This window comes from Triturus cristatus, chromosome 7 (genome assembly GCF_964204655.1).
Source record: "Triturus cristatus chromosome 7, aTriCri1.1, whole genome shotgun sequence".
Lineage (NCBI taxonomy): Eukaryota > Metazoa > Chordata > Amphibia > Caudata > Salamandridae > Triturus > Triturus cristatus.
The window spans coordinates 329,372,035-329,395,393 of NC_140590.1; the positions used below are offsets into that span (position 1 = coordinate 329,372,035).

General features: G+C 46.0%; 1 protein-coding gene across 2 annotated transcripts in view; it reads right to left on the reverse strand.

The window, feature by feature from the left end:
• Nucleotides 1-23,359, reverse strand: part of LOC146809595 (branched-chain-amino-acid aminotransferase, cytosolic-like) — a 209,940-nt gene that overhangs the window by 23,448 nt on the left and 163,133 nt on the right. For both annotated transcript variants that reach the window (XM_085616436.1, XM_085616437.1), the window contains exons 7-9: nucleotides 12,474-12,616; nucleotides 6,695-6,780; nucleotides 938-1,078 (exon numbers count right to left, since the gene is read on the reverse strand). In XM_085616436.1, the coding sequence (XP_085472562.1) occupies nucleotides 938-1,078; nucleotides 6,695-6,780; nucleotides 12,474-12,616 (370 nt within the window). The remainder of the gene's footprint in view (nucleotides 1-937; nucleotides 1,079-6,694; nucleotides 6,781-12,473; nucleotides 12,617-23,359) is intronic.

Genomic DNA, 23,359 nt, shown 5'->3' on the forward strand with positions numbered 1-23,359 from the left:
TTTTCTACCATAAAATGGAAAATGACCACAGAAATGTAATAAGAATTGTTGCTGAACGTGTTCGAAAAATGAATATTAGACTGATTGGAATAATGAGCTAGGCACAATACGGAGTCTTGGATGAACTTGGAAAAAAGGATAAGGGATGCATCCAAAGAACACGCATTGGGCACACCCTTCTTTGCAAACAGTATTTGTATGTTAGCCTACTGAACACCAGTAATTCGGCAGAGGCAAACCTTTTGATCAAAGAAAGACGCTGTGCATTCTATTGTATTTTCATGCTTTGGATTAATAAAGCCTCGCTGGCTGGTGTCCTTGTGATACACCTGCCTCAACTAAATGATCCTCCACGAAGCAAGCCTCATCAATAATCTTTACAAGCAGGAAAGTATCACTTAGACTCTTAGAATATCCACTGATTCCACTGCATGATCAAATCCTTTAAACACCTGCTGCACGGTCTACAGAGCAGGAAATGCAGAAAATAGAAGATGGGGTACCAGGTTGCGTTCCGCTACATCCTTCGATTTGAAACAGCATCCCAGACATGATCCACTGAGCTCTAATCAATCTCCTCAAGCAGGAACTCACTACAGGGTTACTTCCAAGATACCAGATCACCTATAAAGAACTTGCTGTTTCTCCCTTATAAGCGCACATCCATCTTCTACACTCTATCCAGCAGTTCTGATGCTTCACTGGCTCCCCTGACACCTCTTTAGCCCATCACCGATCCAATAAAACCATTAACCTAGATGCTGTAAAACACCACACACCTCCATTTCTCACCAACTTCACTGCACTACCGCCTGAAATACCCCCATCATGTCCAGGGCTCCATGGTCTTGTGTATAGGTGCTCATAATAGGAGTCGCATTCATTCATACACAAACATACAAAGAGACACAAGATGAAAACCAATTTACGGTCTTACCTTGTCCTGGTAGAGTATCCGGTTCACAGGACACACAACACAGGCCGTACCAGACCCAAATATTTCCTTCACCCGCTTTTCCTCCAGCGCCTTAATCAGGTCGCTCATGTTGAACGTTTTCTCTGAAACCTTAAACTCCCCCTGTGGAACAAAAGGAAGGTTTAGTAAAATCAGCATTGGTTGGGATGATGTGAAATGTTCTATTTTAGTACTTCATTAAGAAATAAGTCAAGTTGGTGAGAGCTCCAGGGTAGTTACTCGATTAGTACTCCTGCTGGTAACATGAATTAACCGTACAGAGAGCTCTAAAGTGTCCGCACTACAAAGGACTCCCGTGATCACAGCAGAAAAACTCATTAACAACTGTAAATAAACTCAAAGTGGATAGGGAAAGACAAAAGAAGCCCAATAGAAAATCCCATCAGTTCACCCACGGAAAGCAAGCACCAACGCAAACATGCTTTGGATTATAGTGTGGCTCTTGCACCTCACAGATTTTTTTTAGCCGCTGGAGGAAAACAAAGTCAGAAGCTGCTACTTTAGTTGCGAAATTAGTACATACGATTTATAGGCTCTGCAGTATGTTGGTTGTGCGATATTATATTTAAAAAGGATACCAAAAAAACTGCAGGAGTCTTAAGCAGTTTTTATTGCTCTATATGAACTACTGGAGTTAAAGAAAATGCCATAAATAGTACTTGGGCAAAAAATATGATTTACATCTGGAATGGTTTACTTTGGCAGCAGAAAGTAAAACATACAAAAGGACTGCAAAGCTGCAGGTATCTTCCAGTAAAGAGATAGGCAAATGCTGTATATTTAAAAAAGTGACCTCATAAAAGTACAAATTGACAATTCTTGAATGATGAACAGTCAGGTTAGAGGGCAAATTTTATATTTTTGTCCCATTTCGACACATTAAGAACCTGGATTATTCTTCTAGTGTCATTCCCATACTTTTGTAAGGGGCTGAGTGGGTCAGTCATTAATGCTCCTTGTACGCTTACAGTGAAGGTTGTCGCCAATTTACATCAAATAGCATTTCATTGAGACTTTTCTGTTTGGTAAGTGGATGCAGCCACATTGTGCTAAGTGGAGTTTCAGCTAAAATACAAATAGTGTGTGTTTGACATTCACATAATCCAGCATGGTCAGCTACAAAACGAAAACATACATTGATGGAGTAGCCGGGGACACCAGGTCGTTAGTCCTGGGCTTCATTTGGTGCATTCGTGGAGTTTTAGTCTTTGTTTGCTACAGCTGGAATAAGGTCTTATGCCTACGATTACGTTTAAACATGTGCCCAGCCCCAGATAGTGCAGATGGCCTGCACGGCCCCTGTAATACACACTGCACAGGTGCAAAATGCACATGCTGCGCCCTCATTTCTCTACTGAATTCTTTATGTTCATTTCTGTTTCAGTTTTACAGCCTGGGGGACCAGAGCCCTCTGGGAACTACGCCCTGAAGATATTGAATGTTCAATAAGCATGGCTTTCCTGGGACTTCAACCTTGGCACTTCATCAGAGTTGAACCTCAATTGATCAATTTGCCCCTTCGCGCCTTATCGCCTGTGGCACCTTCTGCCTCCTTCCCATTGGCATGTGTTGGCTGTCAACAGACAACGTCCCTCTGGGCGCGCCATTAAATCTTCGCTGAAGCGAATTAAAAGTTTGTAATGAAGCGTTGAAACAAAGAAGGTTGATGCTTTATTAGTCTCAAAGTTTATTGACAAGACTCTATGGGTAATCCATATAGTTATATACTGGAGACTTCCCAATGAAATGATATCGCTGTGTAAGCTTCGTCTCAAATATTAGACGTGATCCCAATGCATTTCGGGCCCATCATCAGGGGAATCTAGATAACAAAAGAATATACACATATAACTAAATGTTACAATGAGGGATTATTCCATTTCAACAAAAGACAAAAGGACAATGCCTAGAAAGTGAATTTCAGTAAAAAGTCCACGGTGTTACGGTGCTTTAAAGTGATAAACGCCATAAACTGATTTGTGCAGAAATGTCACAATTTCATCATGTTGGTAAACAAAATCCAAAACCTAAAGCGCAGTGAAAACACAGAAGACTGCTATCCGCCATTATAAAGAGCGAAAATGTGTTAAATGGATGTTGATGCTGTATTAGTGAAACACGAGGGTCGTTGAAAAGAAAAGTTCGTTGAAAACATCGCCGTTAAGCATGCTCCGTGACTTGTTTGTTAAGGAAAAAGTGCCTACAGAACAAAGCTCTATAAAGGACGCCAGTGCGATGTGTGAAACGTGGCTATGTTTAACCGTTATCGGGGAGAAAAAGCCGGTGAGTGCCATAAAGACACGCAACGAAAAAAGGAAAGAAAACGTGCTCTGGTTCGAGTCGTTCAAAAGGAACGTGTAAGTGAAAATCGCCAGTTTTAAATCGCGCTAACAAAGCAGCGCTTCATACCTGTTAAATGCAATGGTGTCAAGCAACGCGAGCGTGTGTTACAGTGATTGCCAACTGCAAGCGCCATGTTGCGAGTAGTGTAAAGTGAAAAAAGGTGATAGATGTGATGAACCAGATCAATGTCACCTCTTGTTTATTCATCATTTATGCATTACCCATCACACTTTTTTGAAATTGTAGTTCTTCTTTGTTCTTTTGTCTGATCAACCAACATCTGTTTCAATATGCAGCATGTGTTTTCTTTCTCATTGATCTGGTTCATCACATCTATCACCTTTTTTCACTTTGCCAACTGCAAGCGCCATGTTGCGAGTAGTGTAATCACTGTAACACACGCTCGCAGCCTAACATCTTCTCATCACTTCCGACATCCGGTTTTCACGGATATCTTTCTTTTTAAGAGCACGCCCCTTGAAGCACCAACAAACCCGATACAGGATTGTTGCTTGACACCATTGCATTTAACAGGTAAGAAGCGCTGCTTTGTTAGCGCGATTTAAAACTGGCGATTTTCACTTACACGTTCCTTTTTAACGACTCGAACCGGAGCACGTTTTCTTTCCTTTTTTCGTTACGTGTCTTTATGGCACTCACCGGCTTTTTCTCCCCGATAATGGTTAAACATAGCCACGTTTCACACATCGCACTGGCGTCCTTTATAGAGCTTGGTTCTGTAGGCACTTTTTCCTTAACAAACAAGTCACGGAGCATGCTTAACGGCGATGTTTTCAACGAACTTTTCTTTTCAACGACCCTCGTGTTTCACTAATACGGCTTCAAACATCCATTTAACACACTTTCGTTCTTTATAATGGCGGATAGCAGTCTTCTGTGTTTTCACTGCGCTTTAAGTTTTGGATTTTGTTTACCAACATGATGAAATTGTGACATTTCTGCACAAATCAGTTTATGGCGTTTATCACTTTAAAGCACCGTAACACCGTGGGCTTTTTACTGAAATTCACTTTCTAAGCATTGTCCTTTTGTCTTTTGTTGAAATGGAATAATCCCTCATTGTAACATTTAGTTATATGTATATACTCTTTTGTTATCTAGATTCCCCTGATGAAGGGCCTGATGGGCCCGAAATGCATTGGGATCACGTCTAATATTTGAGACGAAGCTTACACAGCGATATCATTTCATTGGGAAGTCTCCAGTATATAACTATATGGATTACCCATAGAGTCTTGTCAATAAACTTTGAGACTAATAAAGCATCAACCTTCTTTGTTTCAACGGTTCATTACAAACTTTTAATTTGCTTCAGCGAAGATTTAACGGCGCGCCCAGAGGGACGCTGTCTTTTGACAGCCAACGCATGAGAATTTTTTGACCACTTACACTCCTTGGGTTATGGGAGTGATACCTCTGTGGCACACGACAACAATTCAACTTCATCACCCTGAGGTTTGTGCACGATCCAAATTCTTTTTGGTCCTTCCCATTGGCGCCATAAGCTAAGAGGAGTGGTCATGAAACAAGCTCACAACTCCCAGTTGGTCGAGTTGTGTACCGAATCTCTCTTCTTAGGGTATACAGGTAAAAGGAAGAGAAACTAAGGGTGTTCTCCAATGGCATCTCAACAGTTTGGGGCGAGCAGAACCAAGAAGTACCGTTGGCCAGAACCTTCTCATTATGCACGCTTTTCCGTTCCTCTTTACCCTTTCACCTCACCTCTCATCTTAAATCTAACTACTTCCATACAGAGGACTACATATTTCATTGCTCAGCTGCCACATTTACAGGATTTTTCTTATCACTTTTAGAGGGAGTGAATGTCAGTAACTCTTAGAACGCGTCTACCATGGTGACAGAACTTGAGGAAAAGGCAAGCCAAAGATTGAGAGAATTGGCATGAATTTGAGCAGGAGCTACTGAATGCTATAGAGAAAGTTTGTCAGAGTAAGACAGGGCAATAAAGTGAGGAAGAAAATGAGAAATAGTGAGGGATGAGAGAGAGAATGTAAGGGCGAGTGACACTGAGAAAGTAAAGGTGAGTGTAACTGTTGGAGCTTGAATAAGGTGTCAGAGCCAACATGAGTAGACCAGTAATGGGTTGAAAGAGGGTAACCTGAAAGGGTGAGAAACAATCTTAGGAGAGGAAACAATACATTTAAATAACGCTAAACACAGTGATGGCAGATGATATAGACAGGAGGGAGAGAAAACGGTGAGGAGGGTGTGGGATGTTGAAAGGAAGGAGGGATGCAGGGTATAGTGTTCTACAAAGGAGGAGACTGAGCCCTGGCATCCCTGTGGCACAATATGTGGTATGTATGCCTCTGTAGTGAAGGGTACACAATCAACAGCAAGCATCCAATGGCTGAGCCCCTGATATGTTTTCTGTACTTGCTAGGGATATGAAACTGATGGACAGGGGTACCTTGGTACACGACACCTCAGGCGGAAAATGTGACTTATGGAACAGTACAGCACATAAGCCATGGTTGTCGCTTAATGTGTCTGAGCCACATACTGCTACAATGCACAGCAGGACGTGTGAATTCTGGAATGCATGTAATGGGAACATGCATTTATTGAGCTCTCGTTTAAAACGCTTTATAAAAGCTGTGACATTTTAGCCACATTAGTAGGGAAATATGGCTGGAATGATTAAATGCAGTGTGGAATGTTCCCTTTCAAGTCCACCAAATAGTAGCAGGATGCTGGTCCAAAGGAATCAGTTGAGTACCCAACCAAGAAACATCTGCACACAAACAGGTCACTGCCGCACAGAGAGAACAATATTTAAAGAGAACACTGGTGCACCCCCACCTACCCCTTGGGCGTATTCCACTCTAAGCATAAATTATTTCAAGTTGAAAAGCCTCGTGGAAAGCTCGCTTTGTGATGAATAAATTAATGAATGGCTCGTTGTCAATCCTAACCACAAAGCTGGTTTATCATACATATTGTCAGAATGTGTCACTCACTCCCGAACAACAGGATAACAGCACTTTCTTCTCACCATAGAATATTGGGTTTCAGCTTCTCAAAAAGCTTCAGGTATCAGCCATGGCCTATCTCATCCTGCAATCTGACCAACTCATCACACTCTCAACACACTCATACCTCACATCTTTTTAAGTAACTTATTCATGTTGCACGTCTTGTTGGCAATATTTGATATATAAACTTTGCATAATGCTCCGCCAGCCCCAGGAATGTGCAGAGTTGCTTCTTATTGCTGGAGCTTAGAGTCTCATTAATTGTTTTAACTGCACGTTTTTTTGGTTTTAATATCCTGTCTGTCAATGTGATGGCTCAAATAATCCGTTTTACTACTACTTTACGGCTGCCACCTACCCACTGACGCGACAGGTCCAGCAGGCTGCGTCTGACGACTCCCGGCAGGATGACGCCGTTCAGCGGCGGTGTCACGAGCTCTTCCTCTGCAAGTGTAAAGCGAAAACGTAAGCACGCAGCTGCGGCCACTCGGGAAATGACATCCGGGGCACATTTACACTTGGCCCGCCGCCACCCCTTCACCCCCCCAGGCAGACGTAGAGAGAGTAATCAAGCCAGTGAGGCGTAGTTGTCACCTAGGGCCCCTCGTTTAATGGAAACTTGGTGTAAACAAATAAGCAGCTGTTCCCGCAATTATAAAACACAATTAACAACTATAGCCAGAAACAACAGGTACCTATTCTGTCTCTTACTGGCACTGTAGAAAGGTCTGGATGACGCAGACCTGCCAGGTTGTGAAAATAGTATATATACACCCTGTAATTATTGTTGGGGGGTTAAGGAGACCAGATATGAGCACAGCCTGGGGCACTTTAAATGTATCCAAGAAGCAGGGCCGCTTTGTGCACAGCGTAACTTCTGGTGAACATCGGGTCTGAAAGTTCTTCAACATGGCCCAACCCTATGCGACCCCCCACAAGCCAGCACTTTACAAAGCAAGTACCAGCATTCCGTCATATTCAAGCATCGGAACCAGATCTTTCCAGAATCTCAAAGCAGGACCACAGGCATCGTTTCCCCACGGTGGCCCCCGGTAGAGATCGGAAAAAACACAATGAAATCCACAGGCAGTAACGTTCGCTTCCACGTGCCTTCCGGCATGACTCAGGCCCAGAGATGCATGGCGTGCCAGCGATGTATACATATTCGGATGTATATGATGCTCTTCATACATACACAGAGCTATGACACCACCCAGGCCAGAGGTCCGCAAACCCGTGGGAGAAGGCTGCATTTACACAGCTTACTGAGAATCTGGCAAACTCAGCCACTCCGTAGCAGGATGCTACCACTGCAATACAGTGATCAGTTAAAACAATTCATAGCATAATAAAAACAGTTACCCACTAACAAGTTCTAAATCGATTACACAAGTATATTTGATCGGATTCGTGGTTTTACTAGACACAAAAGCAGACCCAGCCTTGGGTAAGTACTTCAAAAACACCTCAACATGGACTGCAACTTAAACAAGAATTTCGCTGTACGATTACTGGCATAGTTCGGGCACTTTCCAATGCATGCACTGGATATTTCAAAGTCTATCTGTTCATTTAACTTTGAGTGGCAAGACTACTTTTCCACGACTCAATTAATAGTGGACAGCACCACATGGCAGTAAGACTACAAATCCTCTACAGAAAGTCAATCAACAGGCACTCTGGACCAGCAGTAGAAGACGAGTATCATACCCAAGGAAGCAGCTCTGTTCTGCACTACAGGCGTTGCCAGAGACAGCAGAACTTTTGGGTGCTGCTCTGTGGACAGTTTTCCCTGAAACCATCTACTGTTCTTTCATCCCATGCCTTCATATTTGTCTCACTTGTGTACATCTCGCATCCAGATGTTGCATTACTCCCAGACTCCACACTGTGACCCCCTTTCACTGCCTGAGAAATATGATCACATCACCCCATCCTACTGGAACTCCATTCGCTCCCATCACCAGCCTGCACAATCTTGAAAACAAGTGGCATCATTTACCAGACACCTTGCCTGTACATTACCCATGGACATGCTTTTTACTCTGTGAATTTTTTCAATAAACTTGCCAAATAGACTCAAGCCTAGTTGATAATGTTAATTTAACTAGGATTTGCGGCCACCGTAACATCTAATGCAAAGATAATGTGTGTCTTGGTTACTGAACATCTTGCTAACCGGACACCTAATCTATACTGTAATGCGATCAATCTATGAATTTAATAGATACTTACTTAGGAGCTGTGTCTCTACGTCCCCCTGGTGACACAAGCTTGTGAACTGCCTAAACTCTTGTTGCCGATTGACTTGTGAACAGTTTTTAAATTTATAACATTGGAACTGTGTCAAAATAACTAGTACAAATAAATCATACTTTTGACACAGTGATCCCCCCCTTTTCTCCAGAGCGGTGCCTCTCCCCAGAGTTGTCGACAGGTTGAGGCGAGGCGTTTTATACGTACACGATGGGTAAGCTACTATTTTTCTTTGTCTCGGTCATTCCTAAACATGTTTAAACCAGGGATGAGAACAGAGTCTCACATGGTTTCATCAACTTTTCCTTTTGTCGCTTTTAAGAGACGTATGCATTCCTAATTTCCTCTGTTGTTTCTGTCATTCACAGGTGCTAACAGTAAATCGAATACACCAAGCGTGGGATTACTGGCTTTGCATTTGTTCTCACATCTTTTTTTACAAATCTTTCATCGCAGTAGCACAAAATATTCTTTGGTCCTGATGAAAGCCATGATACCTTGTAGGGTCCCTGAGGCTGAAACATGTAGACCCTTTTACGTCCACCACATGCAGTTATTATTTCAAACTGCAGGTGCTCCGTTTTTAATCCCGACTCTAGGAACAAACCAATAAAGTCTTTATTGCTCCTGGTAGTTAGTTTTAGCATCACTTCCTTCACTTTATAACCGCCTTTTGTTTTGCACTGCGCCCGCTACCCATCCAGTTAAGTGTCTTCTTCTCTGAAGGATTTATTACATCCTTAACAACGTAGGAATAAAAACATCCCTGAGCTCCACCCCAACAGTGAGGGGGTTGTAGCCCTTAGCGGGGCTAGGGGTCCCCGTCAAGAGGAGAATCCCAGATGATGAAGCATGCCAGCTTGGTGGGTGATGGGATTACGTCCTAATTTAGGGACTCCTTTAGTAGCAAGTTGAGGTAATTTTTGCTGTCTCTTTTGCAGGCATAGGTGTTTCTTAGACCCGAGGATTCCATGTGTTTAATCATTTACAAAGTCACCAAGACCAGCACCTCCGCCTATCTGGCTGAGAAGCTCAACATCTCTGGTGGTTCTCGGACCGTTCACTGCCAGGACACCATCAGTCTGGAAACAAGGATGCATAATAAATAAACTAACAGGATCACCTCAACCCTACTGAAAGCGCTGAGACACACCTTTCTAAAGAACCCTGCAGCATGATGCAGCGGCAGTACATTTCTCTTCCCCAAAACCAGCTACCTCTCCAATCACTCGTTGACTCCATCCTTGCTTTCGACTGTGTACAGCACTCCACTACGTTTTGACTAGATGTGCTTTATTCAAATGACAAAAACATTGCACACATATGTACACCCCTCAAACATATCTATATGTTGAACAATAGAGATCCGGCTAACTGCTTCACACTGAAAAAGAAGGGGCATCTGGATTTCCTGGCTGTTCGAACTATTGATCTTGATGGTGTTAAGTGAGGCTCAATGCGCTATTTCCATCTTCTTTCCCAATTTTAGGTCTGCTCATTGATTTATTAAGATGTGGCCCTTATATGCCAAAACGGATCTGTGGTTGCTAGTTTTCCTTTCGGGAGGAGCCTCTCCTGGCAGTTCAGGATGGGCTGTTCCCATGAGGAGCAGGGTTACCACTGATTTGCGTAAGACAGTGTTCTGTAGCAGGACAAAACATTATGGACTGGAATGTGGCCTGAGCAATTGCCAGTGGCTGAGCTAATTCAAGCATTCCTTCCATCACCTTGTTCTTTGTAAGCATGGCGTGAAGCACAGAGATGTGGGTAGATGAGGGCTTCAAGCCTACTCTAATGGAAGGGTGAAACTGCAAACCAAGAAAATCTGCTGGCCCAAGAATTCGCCCTAAGTTGGCAGGGTATGATCAGACGTGGGTCCCTTGCTCACGTTGCCACTGGATTCAAGCTAGCCTGGCTGATGAGTGCTGTTAGCTCGAAACCGGTCCCAGGATGCTTGTTTCCGGTCCTTGGAAGACATGGCTTGGCAGTTCGGGCTGGACTGTTCCCATGAGGCACAGGATCAAGACTGATTTGCATATAGCTGTGTCTGAACTGGGGTGGCAAAGTGAGCTAAAAAATGATGATGGATTCAACCCAGATCTAACTGGGGGTGTGTGTTTGAAAAGTTTCAGCACTCCGTCCATCATCTCCTTGTGTTTGCCAAGTTCTTACTAGACACAAGTGCATATGTAGACGGGGGCCATCAAAGAGTTATGATGCTGCAACCCAATGAAACCAAGACGCACAGCGAGTAAATAGCATCTAAATGGTCCTCCAAGTGTGGTGATGCCGCAATCCCCACTTGAGGATATTACTGGGAGCCAGTTTGAGCAAGCGTCTATCGGAAATCCTTTTAGAAAAATAAGTCTAAACTTTGGCAGCCCAGTGGAAAGTTGGAAAAATATAAAGGGAGAATATGAAGAAGAGGGAACAGACCCCATTGCTGTACCAGGCCTAAATAGGGAAGATGACACAAATGTATGCCCTTCTCCTCTCTAGCCTTCACTTGGACACCCGGGCAGCGCATCCTGGGAAGAGGGGTTTAATCAAGGGGACCCGACATGGAGGAATCGCAGGTCATTTGACGAGCAAAAGGCATACGGCAATGCGCTAGATGTGGTGGAGCCTAAGCACAGAAATTTTCTGCAACTATGGATGGGAAAAGCAGCTGTGGATAAACAGGGGAGGACATTTGCGAAGGGTTAAACAAGACATGCTTTCAGCAATGCCCAAAACTTCAGCTGAATAGGCCAGAAGTAGGTAACAGACTTAACAAATTGCAAGGCAAACCGAAGGCTGAAACAGTCATGCCCGCACCATTGTGTACTCAATGGTCACTTCTCAAGGAAGCAAAGCACAAGTGAACCACTACGATGTTGTAATGAGGCTTGTGCCTTTTTTAAATTCACTTGCTTGTAGTGTTATTTACCATCTTTAACTATTTAGTGCTGAAACAAATGACTGCTCGTAGTGCTTAAGGTCGATATGGAGTCTTCTCCTAGAACAAGCTTTGAAAATAGTACTGTATGAAACAGTCGTAAGTTAAAAGCAGCAATACAAATTGACTTTCAGAGAGTCCTGAAAGCTCACCTTTGCCCCTTAGATGTTACTCCATGCACAACCCTCTAACAATCTTCAACTGCTTCAACCACAAATAAGGCCAAATGGTCAAATGCAAGGCCAGTTGGCCTTACTGATGGCTACTGCGTGTGAAGCATCCTTACACATACTAGCAATGAAAAAAAATCTATAATCAGTACCAAACACATCACACCTATCGACACAGGAAAACACTGTGCAAATACATTGTTCGGGTCATCCAGCTTTCCAAAGCAGCACTCAGACCAGTCATGTTAAGCTGCTATGTAGGTATAGTAGGAAATAGTGATGGATTATTTATAAACCACTTTTTATATGTTTGATATTGATGCCTGGTGGGGATCGTCACCCTTTGTAGACTTCGATCACTTTCAAGTTTACTCTAGACTGTACTTAAGGCGGGAAATCACTCTCTGTCCACTTTTCTGGCAAAAATGCCTAATGGACATGCACTGTGTATAAAATATCATTTTTGATAGTTAAATACTGTGTACTACCACAAAAAGCTCCCTGTGCACTGATATTCACTTAACCAACCCATGTTTTTCTGCAAAAAAAAATCACAGAAGGAGCTTAGGACAGGCCACCCTAACCCACCTGGTCAATGGAAGGCACTGGTTCTGTCGGTGCTACATTCAGTCTCATGTGCAATAGCAAACGGTGGGTGGATCAATAGCGCATACACGGTAATCTGCAATTACCAGCCCTCACGCCTCTCTTCCTCCATAACAAGTTTAAGATCTAAGTATCGAAGGACAAGAAGGTTCTTGATGACATCTTACCTCCATGCTCATTGATCCAGTATAAGAAGATGTTCATTGTGCCCACCTCCGTGATCTGGTGGTCCTCCCCATAGAGCCAGAGTACCTGCTGGCAGCCCACCTTCGCCGCCTCGCTCTGCACATAGATAGTAGGACCGTAGTTGCTGCAGAATCGGAAGAAAAAGATCGATTTAGTCCACGGAATTCTTCAATTCATTTTTCATCATCATGAGCAGATGCTTGCTAGGAACATACCATGTCTCCTCTGTAATTTGACACCTAAAGACAGAGAAAGATGCCAACGCAGATCTAATCCGCAGTTTAACTTTCTGCTATATTACCCAAGATCCTGCTTGGTCATTTGCTTCCATGCTCCGGTCAGTGCAGGTTACTGTAGGATGTAACTCGGGCACTCACAGTGTCTTTGTTAAGATCTGCATCGATTCATGACACACTTGGACATATCTGGTAAAAAGTCCCCGGTTATGAATCGGGTGGAGCGGAATTCCCATGTGGAATTTCCCTGTGCTGGATCATGATTCGTCTGGTGTTCCTAGGTGCAGTAAAAACCAGACTCAATTTGACATGCTGGAAAAATCACGAGAGTCTTTGGCTGCAACAATAAGGAAGTCTCTGCCTCCATCCCTTCCCGACTTCTTTCTATGGAAGGGGGGGGGGAGGGGTGGGGGCATACAATATTCCCACCACCAGGTCAATTTTACCCCTTACCTATCTTGCCTTCCCAGCCCCTCTTCCTCCACCCCATAGAAAAGCCCTGCTATTATATACCACTTGCTCAGATCAGGTGGTAGGTAGGGGCTTTAAATCCTGTGCAGCACTATGAGGAATTCTGCACAGTAATTCTGTATGCATTCTGAGGAGTCGAACGCGTGATTGCACAGTACAGGTGGGATGTTACCACAGAGCACTGCTAATTTCTAGGCCTGGGCCGAGTTCGCGGGGCTTTACTCCACGGAACTCTGCGAAGTGCTGGAAAACTCTGCCGCGCTCCACCGAGTTCCGCCAGCGGCTAAGTCTGTTAAGTCATGCTGCTCGCACTGATTTTTAGCAGCAGGAGTATGTAAAATCCGCATGAACTGAAATACGCTCATGCCAGAGGGCTCTGTAGACATTCTACTCAAACAGCAGCTTCTTCAATGCAAGCAGAAGATTTCTCAATGCAAGCAGTCGCAACCTGCCGTGACCACCAATGTTGATAAATCTCACTGGAAGGAGGTCTAGTGCATCATTTTTTCCCGTGAGCGCTGGCGAACTTACTGTTGACAAGCCACTCGAGAGGAAAAAACTCTGCTCCGTGGCACTTCGCTGAGTTTTTTGGAACTCCGTACAGAGCACGGAATGGGCAAACCTCTGCGCACTCTGCCAGCGGAGCAAAATTCTTCCTCCACCCCTAGTAATTACAGGTGCCACCAGCACCATGCAACTAGAAAATGGGACCCAAGAACCTAAGTGCAATTTTGTCTAGGATAAACAGTGTTTAAATGTGGCATTGTAGAAGGGGGCTTTAAACTTGGTGAAGATAGTGAGGGAATCTAGATAAATGTTTAAGCTATGAAATTCTTGAACAAAAGCTGCCCTTTTCAAAGATGGTATAGACCCAATTCCCAAGTCCGTAGGTGGCATCTCTGAATAGAACAGTAATTCTGCATTTTGAAATTACTGCATTAATATTCCCACCTAACCGGTCATTAAAGCCTCTTTCACACTGTCCTCCTGCTTGTCTCACCAACTGACAGATGATAAAAAGTAGAAAACTGTTACATCTCCAGTAGATGAGAAACGAAGCCTGTTTATACAAAGGAGATCATGTTTAGTAAACAGGCGCTTCACCTTCTGACCAATACGTAAAGCCGCCTTTAAATCTTGTAGTGCAAAAATCAAATCCAACCTTGGGCTTTAGACTGAAAGTGGAGGCTTCAAACGTCATATGTCCAACTCAGCCAATGTTGAAGCCCATCCTTCATATCAAGGGCATCCCACAGGGTTGACAAAGACCTTTGTTGAGGGTGTCAATGAGCAATTATCACTCTTACTGTCGAGCTACACCTCAGAATCGAGGTACGGAGGTACGGAGGAGAAACGTCAGGATGACACATTGGTCGAACCTGCACCCCTTCCACGGCCAATTTGCCTCAGACTGGTCGGGTGGCCGGACTCACTCTGTAAGGGATTCAACCCCATCCTTGCTTTGGATGCGTGCTAAAGGATCCCTGCACTAGTACAGAAAACCCTGCATAATATGGAGTGCAAATGTGCAAATATGGACTAAGCATTAGGCGGCTCTCTAGAAAATCCCAACTGACTCCGACACTTCGATTGTCTTGTCAGCAAGAAGGGACTCCATGGTAAGCAAAACCGGAGAGTAGAAACGGCGAGAACAGACAATCTACCTCTGAGCAAGCTTTAGAAAAATGTATAGAATGTTAAAAACATTGCATCAAAAGTCCACAATAGGCATATCCTTGGTCAGAAAAAAATTACAAATCTGGAAAAAAGAATTAAGGGGCCAAGGATCACTGTGTTGTGTGCTGGGATTGTTCAGGTGACACGTGCAGCTTTGCAGAGGCAGCACAAATTAACCTCTATGAAAGGCTGAGGCTGCAGGTTCATGGGTCCATTTCCCTTTTTCTCTTGAACTGCAATGGTGCTTTGTAAGACAATGGGTTGTAGCTGTGAAAACGTTTTTTGGGGGGTTTTGGACCACTGGTCCGCGACTGCTGCTGTGGCACTGAGGCTCCCACAAGTAACCGCCCTCCCAGTAACGCTCTGCCTAAATGGACTATGGACTTCAGCCTCCAGTGCCCGCCTTTAAATATAAGGTAAGCTGACTGTGGGTCATTAGGGGACATGACTGCGCAGTTTGCAGTCAATGTGTGAACATGTATGTGCAGTCAGACCGAGGAAGCCTGATGTCTGCACTCAGGTTGCTCTGTTGCAGAAGGAACTCAGTCTAAATTGTTATAATTCAATTGTGTACTGAAAGAAACTGCACCATATGTTTTGGTTAAAGTGTGTGATATGCAGCACTTTTCAGTTTGTGCACTTTATGTTTAAATTATAACTTTGGACAGGTCTATTTTAGAATCCAAATCTAAGGTGATTTTTTACCTACTGGGGAAGAGGATGGGCTAAAAACATTTCCATAACCATTACCATAAACTCCTAGTCGACTGCGTAAAGGGAAACTCCCAAACTAAATAACGGGCAGTGTGCCCAGCGGCAGGTCCTTTGAAGACTTTGGAGGAAAGCAGAAGGCCGGCATGGACGGAGACCAGCCCAGACAGAGAGAGAATGTGCTCAGACTCCAAAAGCATTCTTGATCTTGGGTTTCCCCCCCAAACATGCTGTGCAGGAGAGGGATAATCCGGTGGCTGGTTCCTCGAATGTCAGATAGAGGCGGAGGGTTGATGCAGCATCTCTAGATTAACGCCTCACCAATTGCACAACTATCTCCATTCTTAAACTCCTGCACTCCATCTATCAGGCAGTATTTATATGGCGCAGCTTATCCCCCTGGGGAGGCATCCAGGTACTGACCGGAAGAGCTGAGCAAGAGCTTGGTAAGTGCAGCCATCTACCGCTGTCAGGAGCCTGAGAGGCGACCAACTCATGACTGGTCCTGTACAATCACCCTGCAAGAAACTGAACACTTTGGCGCACTGTACGGATGCAGAATGTGGTATGCCATGAAGGATGAATGATCTGTGAGGCCCTACTGAGGAGACAAAGTGTCACAGATCAGGAGACCATCATGGTTGCACGCAAGAGTAGACTGAGAGCCCCTCCGGTGAAGTTGCTTTTTACAGGAGGTGTGGGTTGTGGTGCAGTGTAGGGTCTGAGGAAACCTTAGCAGCTGCTGATAGCAAATGCTAGGGGAGGGCAGCTGGAGCAAAATGCTCTTAACCTTGCTGAAATCAATCTGGGTGGGAAGGAATATTTGAATGTTTCCTTGCCATTCGTACACTGCTTTTTGAAGATGAAGGCTTCTGTTGAAATTAAGAAACATTTAGCCTGACCATCCGCTCAGGAAATTAGGCCCCTTGGAAGCAGACAGGCCAATAAACTCAGAGCATAACCATAAGCTGTTTCAAAGTCCCATATTGCCTTGAGACTGGGTCGATAATACTTTGCCACATCATCTGCTTGCGGTAATCTCCAGGACTCACCACATGGTCCTGCAGTGGAGTCCAAAAGAGGCACCGGTAGTGCGGTCACCCTTCTTCACTGCTCCACGCACCCAATAAGAATAATACGCGAGAGAGCGGGCAAAGCCTCTCCGATACTGACCAATGAAGCAGAGTGCCTGGTAAGCAGAAGACTTGGGCTGGTGTGGATCAAGAACACTGCCCCACTGTTCCCGTGTGATGCCCCACTGTTCCCGTGTGATGCCCCACTGTTTCCGTGTGGTGCCCCACTGTTCCCGTGTGGTGCCCCACTGTTCCCGAGTGATGCCCCACTGTTCCCGAGTGATGCCCCACTGTTCCCGAGTGGTGCCCCACAAAAAACACAGGGCTTGGTGGGTGAGTGTGGGAAGCCCAATTCAGGCAGAAACCCACCACAAATAAGAAGCCACTAGTGCAGCTATTAGTTTTGTTCAGAACAGCACAAGGGAAAGTGGAAAAGAGCATTTCTTAGGTTGCTAGCCAACCTATAAACAGATTAATAAAACAAAATTAAGTTTGGACAATTTATGGTCTGGTTATTTTTGCGAGACCTCTTATAAAGAGTTCCAAACTGCCTTTACCAACGAAATTTGGAACATATTTGTGATTCTGTGCCATGTATTTAGTTGTGTGTGTATTAAAGCACCTTTTCTGAGTTACCAGACTACACCATGTCCCCGAGTCAGCCTGGGACAACTGTGCCACGCTATTCACGGAGTCAAGTTCGCAGTTTGAGAGTCGGCGGTACAGAGGTGCCAGTACACCAGAAGTATTTGGCCCTTATTGATACAATTAGGGCCCACCAACTTCCGATCGATCTGGTAGACCTGGTAGTTTGTATAAAAAAATTAGAAACAGAATCTCAAAAAAACTTTTATTTTGGACCCAATTTTGTGTGTGGCTTTTTGAGATTGAATATGCTACTTACCAGTATGCATCTGTTCTTGGCATGTAGGGCTGCTGACATTCATATCTGTGCATAGATCGCCGCCTAGTATTGGGTCCGGATGATTGCACATTGTTGTCCTGGAAGAGTCTTCGAAGTATCACGAGATAGGTGACTGCTCCCCTGGACCATAGTGCGCATGGGCATCCTCTCCATCCTTAGATTGTTTTTCGCCATTGTGGCAGTGATGGAGTAGATACAGTAAGTGATGACCATGCTATACAGTAATTCTGAGTGCTGCAGCCGCTACAGGCGCCGGGGAGGAGGGTGGGCGATATGAATGTCAGCAGCCCTACATGCCAAGAACAGATGCATACTGGTAAGTAGCATATTCAGTTCGAGGCATGTGGGCTGCTGAATTCATATCTGTGCATAGAATACATAGCAGTACCTCCTATTAGCTGCGGCTACCCGTGCCAGCTGCAGCAGTCTGAAAAAGAGTTTTGAGAACAGCCTGTCCTACAGCTGCCTGCTGTTTTGAGTGTACATCTACATAGTGTTTGGTAAATGTATGTATAGTGGACCATGTGGCTGCTCTACATATTTCCTGTAAAGGAATGTTTCCAAGGAAAGCCATGGATGCCCCTAACTTTCGTGTTGAGTGGGCTCGTGGGGGAATCATTAATGTGCGTTTAGCTTTTTGATAGCAAATTTGAATACATTTAACGATCCATCTGGCTATACCTGCTTTGGAAATGGCGTTGCCCTTGTGTTGTGGAGAAAAGGCAACGAAAAGTTGTTTTGTTTTCCTAAAGTCCTTAGTTCTGTCTATATAGTACATGAGGGCCCTCTTTACATCTAGTGTATGGAGCATTCTCTCTGCGACATTCTGTGGATTTTGAAAGAAAACAGGCAGTTCGATAGTTTGATTAATGTGGAACTGAGATATGACTTTGGGCATGAATTTGGGGTTGGTACGTAGTACAACCCTGTTTGCGTGAACCTGTATAAATGGCTCTTGAATGGTTAGTGCCTGGAGTTCACTAACTCTTTTTAACGAAGTGATTGCCACTAGGAAAGCCACTTTCCAGGTGAGGAACTGAATCTCACATGAATGGAGAGGTTCAAAGGGTAGACCCATTAATCTGGTGAGGACCAAATTGAGGTTCCACACTGGTGCCGGTGGGTGTCTTGGGGGAATTACTCGTTTGAGTCCCTCCAAGAAGGCTTTAATGGCAGGCACTCTGAATAAAGAGAGGTGCTGCCTGTTTTGGAGATAGGCCGCTATGGCGGTTAAATGGATACGTATTGAGTTGTATGCTAGATTGCATCGGTATAGGTGTAGGAGGCAACAGATGATATTTTGAATGGATGCGTCCAGCGGGTTAATATCATTGTTGTTGCAGTAAATGACAAACCTCTTCCATTTAGCCGCATAGCAAGCTCTGGTAGTGGGTCTCCTGGCCTCCTTGATGATATCCATACAGTCAGGTGGCAGGTTTAGGTAGCCAAACTCTAAGACTTCAGGAGCCAGATTGCCAGGTTCAGCTGTTGCGGATCTGGGTGCTGAATCTCGCCATGGTTCTGCGTCAAATGCGCGGGTTTGATCCGCAACCTTTGATGCGGCACCACGGAAAGTTCTAGAAAGGTGGTGTACCATGGTTGGCGCGCCCATGTGGGAGCAACTAGAATGAGTGTGAGTGTTGTCGCAGTTTGCGTGCCACTAGAGGTATTAGTGGCGCTGGGGGAAAAGCGTACGCAAATCTGCCGGACCAGTTCATCCAAATCGCATTGCCCTGTGACTGTGGATGTGGGAACCTGGCAGCAAAGCTTTGGCATTTTGCGTTTTCGTTTGTGGCGAATAGGTCTATCTCTGGATGACCCCACTGTTGGAAGTACGGTTGAAGAACTGACAGATGTAGCTCCCACTCGTGCATCTGGTGGCTGTGTCTGCTGAGCAGATCCGCCATCTGGTTGTCCTTGCCGGGGAGGTGTTCCGCCATGAGGAATATGTTCCTCTGAATGGCCCACTTCCACATGCTCTGAGCCAGATGAGACAACTGTGGAGAGTGTGTTCCTTCCTGCTTCTGTATGTAGTACATGGCAGTCATGTTGTCCGTCCGGATCAACACGACTTTGTTGCACAAGTGTACTTTGAATGCTTTCATGGCTAGGAAGATTGCCATCAGTTCCAGAACGTTGATGTGCATCTTCTTTTGTTGCGTTGTCCATAGTCCCTGCACTGTGTAAGTGAGTACATGAGCTCCCCAACCCTGGAGAGAGGCGTCCACTGTCAGTATTATTTGTGGAACAGGCTCTTGGAACGGTCGGCCCTTGCTAAGGTTTTGTGGAGTCCACCAATGCAGAGAGTTGTATGCCCGACCGCTCACCAACACTAGGTCTTTTATTTGCCCGTGAGCCTGATTCCATTGACGTGCCAAGCACTCCTGAAGCGGGCGCATATGTAGTCTCGCGTGCGGGACTATGAAAATGCAGGAGGCCACCATGCCTATCAACTGCATGAACACTCGCGCAGGAAGGGAGTGTTGAGGTTTGAACTTTGAGATCAGCAGTTGCATGCTGTTGATCCCCACTAAATTTGGCTGAGCTGTGGCTGCCAGAGTGTTTATGGTCGCGCCCAGGTACTGTCGTACGTGTGCGGGTTGGAGATGTGATTTTGGGTAATTTAGTGAGAATCCCAGACTGTGAAGAAGGTGAATGGTGAGGGACATGTGGCTGGCACATTGTTGGGCTGACTTTGCCTGAACAAGCCAGTCGTCCAGGTAAGGGAAGACATGAATGTGTTGTCTTCGTAGATGTGCCGCCACTGTTGCTAGGCACTTGGTAAAGACCCTGGGTGCTGTTGTTACTCCGAAGGGGAGAACTTTGAACTGATAGTGATGCCCCTGAATAGTGAACCTGAGATATTTCCTGTGTGAAGGGTGTATGGGTATGTGGAAATACGCATCTTTTAGGTCCAGTGTGGCTAGGAAGTCTCCCTGACTGAGTAGCGGGAGAACCTGCTGTACGGTGAGCATATGGAAATGCTCTGAGAGAATGTAGCGGTTGAGGGGTCTCAGGTCTAGTATAGGTCTGAGCGACCCGTCCTTTTTTGGGATTAAGAAGTACAGAGAGTACACCCCTGTCCCCTGCTGGTTGACGGGCACGACCTCTATTGCACCTTTTTGCAGCATACTTAGCACTTCCTGCACAAATAAAGCCAAGTGCTCTACGGACATAGGACGGTGCTTTGGCGGTATGTTGGGTGGAGTGGACGTTAATTCGAGACAGTAACCGTTCTGGATAATGTCCCTGACCCACCTGTCTGTGGTAATGGCTTTCCACGCTGACAGGAACCGTTGGAGTCTCCCCCCGACAGGTGTTATGTGGTTGGGGGGCAGGGAGAGGGCGTCACTGTTTGTTTTTGGGGGAGGACCTGGTGTTGCCGTAACCACGTCCTCTGCCCTTGGTGCTGGAGCCACGATATCCACCTCTGTTGGTTTTATCATAGGTACTTTGTGTGCCTCCTTTAGTGTATTGCTGCTGTGACCCCTGACCTCTAGCTGCTCCTCTATAGCCACCATTGATTTCGCAGTGTCAGTGTCTTTTTTTAATTTTCTCGAGGGTAGTGTCAACTTCAGGGCCAAATAAATAGTCTGGGTTGACCGGTTGATTTAGGATATTGTTCTGAATCTCCGGCTTGAAGCCTGAGATTCTCAACCATGCATGCCGTCTTAACAGGACGCTTGTGTTGATTGCCCTCGCCGCTGTGTGCGGCTGCATCCAGTGCGCACTTGATGGATGCATTGGTAAGGAGTTGTCCCTCTCTGATGAGGAGCTCCGCTGCCTCTTTATATTCATCTGGCAAAAGTTGGAGTAGTGACTCTAGTGTGTCGTAGTGGGACCTATCATAATGGGCCAGGAGTGCCTGTGTGTTGGCAATGCGCCAGATGTTCACTGCTTGCGCTGCAATCCGTTTGCCGGATGTCTCCAGCACCTTGGACTCCTTGTCTGGGGGAGGAGCATCACCTGTTTGAGAGTGGGCTCTTTTGCGAGCATTAGCAACCACCATGGAGTCCAAAGGTAACTGACCCTTGATGTACATAGGGTCTCCGGGTGCAGGCTTGTATTTTTTTTCAATCCTGGGGTTTAGCACCCGCGCCCTGGTTGTTTCTTTAAAAATGTCTTTTGCAAGCTTGAGAACTCCTTTTAACATGGGCAGAGTTTTGACAGTTCTTTCGGAAGAGGCGAAAGTGTCCACCAAGAAGTCTTCTTCGACAGTGTCAGAATGGAGTTCTACTCCATGATTGGCAGCAGCCCGTTCTATGAGGGCATTAAAGGCAGCAGTATCCTCTGTGGGAGATGTCTTTATGTTATAAAGCTGCGTGTCATGGGTATCTGGTGCGGTACCCTGGTCTGTGGGGTCGTCCCATGCCTGATCTGGGTCTTGCAGGTGATCATCAGGATCGATATCCCCAGGGTAGGTGGTATCATCCCCTACATAGTCCTCTACTGCGTCTGCCTCTGAAGGCGTAGGAGAAAAGGACGGTGGATCCTGATGGAAGGGCTGAAAGTGTTCATGAAGCACTGGCTCGGACCCTGCTGGTAATTTGTGTTTGAGAGGAATTTTATAGGAGTCCAATCCCTTCTCTGGTGTGATCTTCCGCTTGCGGAGAATCAACCTACCAGTGTTGGCGTCGATAAATCGTGGCTGTGAAGGCTCGAGATCTGTTTGTCCTGTGGATGGGGACTGTGTTAGGCGGACATGTGTCCGAATCTTGAACAGTTTCGGCGGCGGCAACCCAAACGTGATGTTGCTCGGCGCCGAGGGTGTCTTCGAAGCCTTGTGCGTGTCGGGGCCCGACATAGAGTGGAGGGCTGCCTGTTCTCTGATGCGTTGCAGCGATGCCGAGACCTGTTGCACGGTGAACGCAGATGGCTCTTTGGAGCCGGTCGGCACTTTGGAGGTAGGCGTCGAAGCGGCCCCCGACGTTTTTGCAGTCATGGGGTCATCGATCCGAAGGGAGGTATCGACGCTTGTTGGAGTCGATGACTTGGCAGGCGCCGCCATTTTAGACGTCGACGCAGACTTGGTGGTCGGGGCCGATGTCTTTGGTGCCAGAGGGCGAGGTGCCTTGTGGGGACCGAGGGCCTTTTTCTTTGCCTCTGCACCCGTATCCGCTGCGGTGAGCTCGGCACCGAAATCCCTTTTTGCGCGGTCGGAGCCGATGACCTTTGCCGGCGTCGAAGGAGTGGAGGGCTTCGAGGCCTTCGAGCCGATCACAACCAGTTTCACTTTCGTTTTCGATGGAACTGGTGCGATGGATGGTTTCGGTTTCACTGAATGGAATCCAGTCGTCTTCGATAATAATGGCTCTTGCAAAATGTCCGAGGCCGGGCCTGAAGGCGGGCCGAAGAACCGTGAGATTGATCTCGGGTAAGGCCCGAAGGCGATCCCGCGACCGGAGCCTTATGACGACTTATTTGTTCGGCCTCCGTATCGACGGGTGGGCCTAGCTCCTCGCTGGAGCTATCTTCCTCGGCCCCAAAGGCCTCATCGTAGTCTCCTACCTCTTCGACGACTTCTTCTCTCTGAAAGATCACCTCATCGTCGTCTTCCGATCGGGAATCGTGTTCGGAAGCGGGGCTGGAGTCTACGTCTTCCACGCTCTCGGCGTCCTCGTCTTCGGTGCTAAAGATGTTAGTCGGGGCAGGCGCCGATTGCTGCGCCTCCAATCTCGCTGCCCGTCGATTCCGGAGAGTCTTCTTCGAGCGGAATCGGGCACAGGCCATACATTTCGACTCATCGTGATCCGGTGAGAGACATTTGTTGCATA